The following is a 9,410-nucleotide window of genomic DNA, read 5'->3' on the forward strand; positions in this document are numbered from 1 at the left end:
CACGACGTGAACAAGGGTTTATTCACGATATGAGGAGTTATTTTGCCACATTTCAGAATCTAGAAGGTGTGACAAGGCTGCGAGGGGATAGGATCCAAACTCACGACATGAACAAGGAGTTTTCATGACGTTAGGAGTCACATGGCCACCTTCCGAAGCTAGGGACGCAAATGGAAAGTCTACGGGGTGATCATGCAAGACTCACGACGTGAGCCTTATGACACTCACGACATGAGTGTCTAAAAACCTTACTATAAATTGCAGGTCCGACTTCAGCCATTCTTACACCAAAACTTCTTCCCTTTCTCTCCTTTGCTGAGGCCATTTTGCATCCCGAGCCCCGACGATCTCGCACAATGACCGTTTTGCTTAGATAACATAAAATCACGCTACTAGTGTGAGTTTCACAGCCCCACTTTCTAATATTTCGGGGGAAAACGCATGCTAGTTATTATATATATATATATATATATATATATATATATATATATATATATATATGTTATTATTATATCTATATGATAGTATATAGTTATGATAACCGGGATATGATTGTTCTAAATAAAACATTTTGAATACATACAACTATTATTAACTTATCAGTATGTTAATTTATTAATGTAGATCTTGAGTTATACTTAGGATTTTATATATATATATATATATATATATATATATATATATATGTTGTGTGCGATATAATATCGAAGTTATATTCGAAAGTTCTAAATGTTAAGTTATATAGTATGTTGCTATTAATAGTTTTATGTCAAGATAAAACTGGATGTGTTATATGTTGTTATTATTAGTTTTATGTCAAGATAAAACTAGATATGTTATATGTTGTTATTGTTAGTTTTATGTCAAGATAAAACTTGGTATTGTTATTAATAGTTTTATGTCAAGGTAAAACTAGAAACGTTATATGTTGTTATTATTGGTTTTAGGTCAAGATAAAACCTGGCTTTACTTCAAGATTTAGCTGTTATACTGCCTACATATTATGAAGTTAGGAGTAATGTTTAAAAGAATAGTCTAGTAACTTAGGGTTTTAGACATGAAGATGCTTTTGTTGTTAGAGCTATAAGAATCCGTCAAAGTCTACATGAGTAATTATATTCATCAACTAAGATTGGGGATCTTAGCGGAAATCCTCTAAACTGTATCCGTTAATCCCGTGTGAGCGAGGAAGTCGTGTATAATTAGTATACGAGTTGACCACCCACTTGTGATTGTTAGCTACAGTCAACCAAAAGCAAGTGATGAACTATCATTTTATTTGTTATTATTCCGGCGTCGATGAAGTGTACGGTGTTGATTATCATGGTAAATCATGAGTGTGTTTGTTTCTCATGGTAAATCATGAGTGTGTTCTATCAGAGGTATTATATCATAGCAGCGGTTACAGGCTCTTGGTAGTAAATTGTTAGAAACATTATACCTTGTCGTATACAAGTATTAATGTTAAGTATAAGTTTTCCCCTACTTATACCTTAAGATTAAGAAATTTTTATGTATAACACTTAATTGATAAGTATACTATTATACCTAATATGCATACTAAAAGTTGGAGAGTCAAAATGATACTTTCAAAACTATACTTTTGAATCTGTGAAAATGTATTATTTTGTGGAGTCAAAACCTATGGACTCACCAACTTTATGTTGACGTATTTTTAAAATGCATGTGTTTTCAGGAACTTGAAAAGTTGGTATGTATTCGAACAAAAGAAGTTTTGTTATTATCTTTCTGTTAATTATGAAGTATGTCATAGTCGGATATTATGTAATAAATATTAGGAAAACAATAATGTAACTTTCAATCATCAATAAAGGTATGTATTTTCTTTAGTATTGTTCAATGTATGTTATATAACTGTGATACGAAAAATGACGTTACACTACCCGGTGTTTCCGCCGACAGCCGGGGTGTGACAGATTGGTATTAGAGCTATTAACTATAGTGAACTGGTACTTTCTTAGGAAAGCACATCTATAGTTTAGGGCTTACTCTATTAGGTTTAGGTATATCCCTTAGCCTATAAATAAAAAGTATTATTTATTATTCTACTGAAGGACTACTTACGGGAGCGGTGAAAAGGATAGACATGTCGATTTGGGTTGCTGGATTTCAGAACGGCTATATGCTAAAATGATCCTGCCCTTTCGAAAGTCCTGACTGGCCGGAGCCTTATAAGATAGACCTGAAGTAACAAACAATAGTAAAAGCGTGAATACAATAAATAAGAATATAGACTCATATACAAAGACTCAGACCCGCGATGAGAATACACCATAATACCCAGAATGTTTTTGATCTCAAGGATTTAGATCAAATATTCCAACTAAAGTTTATATGTGCATAGATCCTATCACAACTAGGTGTAGGTGCGCAACTACATTTTATTATGATCAGATCATATGAACTATTTAATTTGGGAGAAATATTTGATAGACTAAACTCTTGGAGATCCAAAATGTATAGGAATCCGACATGGCACATTCACGAGAATGGATAACCATCGAGGATACGGACGAAGAAGAGGAACTTTCATTCCCTCTGATGATAGGTGATCCTTACTACCCTGTAACTCCAACCACCTTTCATCCAATACCTTCTTACGATGAAGAACCTTTACCCTCCAACGAATGGGAAGAGAGTGAACCAATGGAAGAAAGCGAATCCATGGAGGAGATAGAGTCGGTGGCATCATCTCTACCACCACTGAACACTCTTTACCGAAAAGTTCCAGGAGGAGTAAAAATGAAACGCACTGCACGTAAATCTATGCCGATATGGCAAAAGCTTAAGAAGAGTCAGAAGGCAACATTTTCAGGAAGTCATAGAGTTCAAGATGAAACTGCATGGATCGCACAAATAGTTGATAGATGGGTGGCGGAAGAAAAAGCTGCCAAGATGTATGAGATTGGTCAGTCGTCTCGACCACATCTCCCACATTCTTTTGAAGATAACACTTTATCTCAATTTTTTGAGAAAAGTGTGAAAATTGAAGATAAGATGGAAATTATCGAAGGAAGGACTACTCATCTCTCTGGAAGAGTGCGAAGGCTAGAAGGACAAAGTACACGAGATCAGGAATCGATGATGGATGTCCATCATCGTATAAATTTTTCTTATAATGACATGATTACTCACAATGCCAGGATTGCAGAGTTAGAGCTCAACAATCAAACCTCAAGAAATGAAGAACGCACGGGAAGTCTTGAGTAGAGAACTCAAGCAATTGAAGAGCAAGTGGTTAATGTCACTGACGTGCTGGGTTATCACTTAGGTTTCTGGTAGATAAGCTACAACTAGTGGTTATGTAAATAGAGAAGATCAGACTAGTTAAGGTGAAAAGAGGAAAGTTTATAGCAAGGATGTAGAAAACCTTGCAAATTTTGCAATGTTTATAGAAACTATTCTCTTATAAACCTAAATAAACTGATGTAACCACTGGTAATAATATGAAGCATACGTTACAATAATCACAATGTTGTATTACGTTGTGAATAATAACTGGAATATTTAGTACTCGTGTATTAAATGATTAACATAACTCATAAAAATCCTTATTATTTATAATAGGAACTAAAAAAATTCCTAGAAGGAGTAATCGGCTAAACCCTAACCGACCATCAGCACCACAACAACAACAACCACAACCACCACCAGAAATAAACCCCTCAATAAGTACAGTACAACTTGAAGAAACCATAGCTTAAAGAATTGCTGCGGCTCTATCTAATGTCACAAGAGATGGAGTTAGAAATGAAGGCCATGTAGGGACCACTAGAACATGTACCTACAAAGATTTTATGAATTCCAGACCAAAAATCTTTCATGGAAATGAAGGGGTAGTAAATTTGACAAGGTGGATAGAAAAGACAGAATCCATCTTTCAAATAAGCTTTTGTTCAGATGATTTTAAAGTACGATTTGCAGCATGTACTTTCGCTGACACAGCCCTTAGATGGTGGAATAGCCATGTCAATACAATGGGAGTTGATACTGCAAATTCCATGAAATGGGAGGAGCTAAAAATGATGCTAGTGGAGGAGTATTGTCCTAGGGAGGAGATACATAAACTGGAACAAGAACTGTGGACCCTAACCATGAAGGGTTCAGAGATAAAAGCTTATACCACTAGATTTAATGATCTTGCTGTAATGTGTCCAACACTTGTAACCCCTGAATATAAAAAGATTGAGCGATATATCTGGGGTTTAGCATCGCAAATCAAAGGCATGGTAATCGCATCAAAGCCTACGACTTATGACAGCACCAAGAGGATAGCTCATCAGCTAACCCTCACAGAGATCCAAGGAACATAAGTGGTCTCAAAGGTTGAGTCTCCCAAATCTAGAACAAACAAGCACAATTTTAATAAGAAGAATCCCAAACAATCATCTGAGAAAAGACAAGAAGTGGCAACCAACTATGCAGCCACAACAACAGTACCTACTCAACCAAAATCTTCATGGTGCAATCAGTGCAACCGTCATCATCCAGGTGACTGTTTTGTCTGCATGAAGGGCAAGAAAAAGGGACATACTGCTAGTTACTGTAGGAGCACAAAACCTGCAACAGTCAATCATCAAAAAAAATACTGGAACAGGTCGTGGTGAAGAAAGAAAGTGTTATGAGTGTGGAGAGGTTGAACACATCAAGAAAGAATGTCCAAAGTTAAGGAGTCAAGGAGGCATAGGGCATGGCAGGGAATTTGTGATCGGAAGCAGAGAGGCTATCCAGGACCCTTCAGTCGTATCTGGTACGTTTCTTATAGATAATTTATATGCTTCTATACTCTTTGACTCTGGAGCAGATCGAAGTTTTATAGCTCCGACATTTAGAAAATTGTTAAGTCATAAGTCTAGCATATTAAGAGAAATCTATGAAGTAGAAATCGCTAATGGTCAAACTGAGAAAACACATGAAATCCTAGAAAACTGTCTGTTAACTCTTAATAACTACCTTTTTCATGTCAACCTCATGCCAATGCCTATCGGTAGTTTTAATGTTATAATTGGCATGGATTGGTTATCTTCACACCGCACCGAAATTCTATGTCATGAGAAAGCCATACGACTACCCTTACCAAACGGCGAAGCCCTGATTATCTACGGTGATAAGTCTAGGAAAAACCTCAAAGTCATCTCTTGTACCAAGACACATAAATATCTACATAAGAAATGTAGCGCATTCTTAGTCCACATTGTAGATAAGAGAATAAAGATAAAAGAAATCAAGGACATACCTCAAGTATGTGATTTCCCTGACGTATTTCCTGAATATCTACCTGGAATACCTCCCGTCCGATAAGTCGAGTTTCGAATTGACTTAATTCCAGGAGCAGCACCAGTAGCGAAATCTCCTTATCGGTTGGCTCCATCTGAAATGCAAGAATTATCTAGCCAACTACAAGAACTTCTTGACAAAGGCTTTATCAGACCAAGTTTTTCACCTTGGGGAGCACCAATCTTGTTTGTCAAGAAAAAGGACGGACCCTTTCGAATGTGTATTGATTATCGGGAGCTGAACAAGCTAACGATCAAGAATCGTTATCCGCTTCCAAGAATTGATGATTTATTCGATCAACTACAAGGATCTAGCTACTACTCAAAGATAGATCTTAGATCAGGATACCATCAACTCAGAGTACAAGAAGAAGACATTCCAAAAACATCGTTTAGAACTCGTTATGGTCATTATGAGTTCTTAGTTATCTCTTTTGGACTAACCAATGCCCCAGCAGTGTTTGTGGATCTCATGAATCGCGTGTGCAAACCATACTTGGATAAATGCGTGATTGTATTTATCGATGATATATTGATATGTTCACGAACCAAGGAAGAACATGGTCAACACCTGCAAATAATCTTGGAACTACTAAGAAAAGAAAAGTTGTACGCTAAATTCTCCAAATGTGAGTTTTGGATTAGACAAGTACAATTTTTAGGTCATTTCGTTAGCAACGAAGGGATTCATGTTGACCCATCCAAAGTTGAAGCAATTAGGAGTTGGGAAGCACTAAAGACGCCAACAAAGGTGCGTCAATTCCTAGGACTTGCTGGCTATTACCGAAGATTCATAGAGAATTTCTCTAAAATAGCCAAGCCGCTTACAACACTAACCCAGAAAAATACAAAGTTCAACTGGGAAGACAAACAAGAAGTTGCTTTTCCGAAAATGAAGAAAATGTTGTGTAGTGTACCAATCCTATCCCTTCCAGAGGGGACAGAAGATTTCATCGTATACTGCGATGCATCAAATCAAGGATTGGGATGTGTGTTGATGCAAAGAGGAAAGGTTATCGCGTACGCATAATGATAAATTAAGGTGCATGAGAATAATTACACTACCCATGATTTTGAATTGGGAGCTGTAGTTTTTGCACTAAAAATCTGGAGACATTACCTATACGGTACTAAGTGTACTATTTTTACCGACCACAAGAGTGTCCAGCACATCTTCGACCAAAAAGATCTTAATATGAGACAACGAAGATGGGTTGAATTCTTGAATGATTACGAATGTGAGATTCGTTATCTTCCTGGAAAGGAAAACATGGTAGCAAATGCCTTGAGTCAGAAAGAATATATTAAACCCCGTCGGGTACGAGCATTAACTATAACTATCCATTCTAACCTTACTGTACAAATTAGAAAAGCTCAGCTTGAGGCTCTAAAAGAAGAAAACATCAAGAACGAAGCTTTGCGAGGAATGGAAAAGCAACTTATACAAAAAGATGACGGAACGCGACACTTTATGAACTGAATTTGGGCGCCTAAGTTCGGTGGAGTCAGGGACTTGGTCTTAGAAGAGGCCCACAAGTCCAGATGTTCCGTGCATCCAGGCTCTGACAAAATGTACTTAAACATAAAAGTACATTATTAGTGGCCAAACATGAAGGTAGAAATTGCTACTTATGTGAGCAAATGTTTGACTTGTTCTAGAGTGAAGGCAGAACATTAAAAGCCTTCAGGTTTACTTCAACAACCGGAAGTACCTGAATGGAAATGGGAGCAGATATCAATGGACTTCATCACGAAGTTATTTAAAACTCCTAGTGGGTTCGACACTATTTGGGTAATAGTCGATAGATTAACTAAGTCTGCCCATTTCTTACCAATTAAGGAGAACGAAAAGATGGAGAAGCTGACTAGAGTTTATCATAAGGAAATTGTTAGATTGCATGGAGTTCCAAATTCTATTATTTCCGACCGAGATAGTAGATTCACTTCACGATTTTGGCAATCTCTACAAAAATCCTTAGGAACATGTCTAGACATGAGTACAACTTACCATCCACAGACTGATGGTCAGAGTGAGAGAACCATTCAGACTTTAGAAGATATGCTCCGAGCCTGTGTAACAGACTTTGGAAATGCGTGGGATACTCATTTACCATTAATTGAGATTTCCTACAAAAATAGTCATCACACCAGCATCAAGGCTGCACCGTTTGAGGCTCTTTATGGAAGAAAATGTCGTTCCCCAGTATGTTGGGCAGAAGTTGGAGATACACAGATGGCCAGAGAACGTACAGGCAATACCTTACGTACTGGACCAGAAATAATCCACGAGACAACTGAAAAGATCGTGCAAATTAAGGATCGATTAAAGGTTGCACATGATCGTCAAACGTGCTATGCTGACGTAAGACGTAAGCCTTTATAATTCCAAGTTGGAGATAAAGTAATGTTGAAAGTCTCTCCTTGGAAAGGTGTAATTTGATTCGGGAAACGAGGCAAACTAAACCCACGATATATAGGACCTTTTGAAATTCTGGCAAGAATTGGTTCTGTCGCATACCAACTCAAGTTGCCTCAAGAGCTAAGTAATGTACACGATGTTTTTCACGTATAAAATCTCAAAATATGTCTATCCGATGACACTCTTGTTGTACCTCTCGACGAAATACAAGTCAATAAGAAACTCAACTTTGTAGAAGAACCTATTGAGATCATGGATCGAGAAGTCAAACGATTAAAGCAAAGTCGTATTCCCAAAGTGAAAGTTTGATGGAACTCTTTACGAGGACCTGAATTTACTTGGGAACGTGATGATCAAATGAAAGAAAAATACCCCCAACTATTTGACAAAACCTTACCCATAAGATAAATTTTGGGACGAAATTGTTCTAACGGGGGGAGAATGTAACACTAGCCAAAATAGGTCAATAACAATCACATCTGATTATGCTAATCATGTATTGTGATAAGTGTACTAAGTATTTCATGATAAATTCTAATACAAATATGAACTTTCTTTATGATACAACTCAAAGTATACGTCCATACGATTAAAAAAAATAGAGAACATCTGAATATGACCTCGCATGAAGAAGTTATGATAAACCGAACACTATAAATCTCTATAATAAGAGGAATTTAAAATAGACTTATAATTAGCTATTTAAGTCTAAAAGAGAGTTGTAGTACTCGTAAATACCTACGCGTGCATATAAAGAAGATCAAAAACGGAGTTCGTATGCAAAAGTTATGGCCTTCCGAAGATTCAGCTTTCAGAAACCCTAAGTTAACTAAACTCACGACGTGAACAAGGGTTTATTCATGACGTGAGGAGTCATTTTGACACATTTCAGAATCTTGAAGGTGTGACGAGGCTGCGAGGGGATATGATCCAAACTCACGACGTGAACAAGGAGTTTTTCACGACGTGAGGAGTCACATGGCCACCTTCCGAAGCTAGGGACGCAAATGGCAAGTCTACGGGGTGATCATGCAAGACTCACGACGTGAGCCTTATGACACTCACAATGTGAGTTTCTAAAAACCTTACTATAAATAGCAGGTCCGACTTCAGCTATTCTTACACCAAAACTTCTTCCCTTTCTCTCCTTTGCTGAGGCCATTTTGCATCCCGAGCCCCGACGATCTCGCACGCTGACCGTTTTGCTTAGATAACATAAAATCACGCTACTAGGGTGAGTTTCACGGCCCCACTTTCTAATATTTCGGGGGAAAATGAATGCTAGTTATTCTCTCTCTCTCTCTCTCTCTCTATATATATATATATATATATATATATATATATATATATATATATATATATATACATGTTATTATTATGTCTATATGATAGTATATAGTTATGATAATCGGGATATGATTGTTCTAAATAAAACATTTTGAATACATACAACTATTATTAACTTATCAGTATGTTAATTTATTAATGTAGATCTTGAGTTATACTTAGGATTCTATATATATGTTGTGTGCGATATAATACCGAAGTTATATTCGAAAGTTCTAAATGTTAAGTTATATAGTATGTTGCTATTAATAGTTTTATGTCAAGATAAAATTGGATGTGTTATATGTTGTTATTATTAGTTTTATGTCAAGATAAAACTAGATATGTTATATGTTGTTATTGTTAGT

The 9,410-nt window shown here is 36.7% G+C and overlaps 1 protein-coding gene across 1 annotated transcript; it reads left to right on the plus strand.

Annotated features, from left to right (window-relative positions):
• The first annotated feature begins 3,818 nt into the window (after window positions 1-3,818).
• On the plus strand, window positions 3,819-4,334 carry LOC145099688 (uncharacterized). Its single transcript, XM_079037218.1, has one exon. It carries the CDS (start codon window positions 3,819-3,821, stop codon window positions 4,332-4,334), a length of 516 nt encoding a protein of 171 aa, XP_078893344.1.
• The last annotated feature ends 5,076 nt before the right edge of the window (window positions 4,335-9,410 follow it).

This window comes from Lactuca serriola, chromosome 4 (assembly GCF_051521515.1).
Source record: "Lactuca serriola cultivar US96UC23 chromosome 4, Lser_US96UC23_V15, whole genome shotgun sequence".
In the NCBI taxonomy this organism is placed as follows: Eukaryota; Viridiplantae; Streptophyta; class Magnoliopsida; order Asterales; family Asteraceae; genus Lactuca; species Lactuca serriola.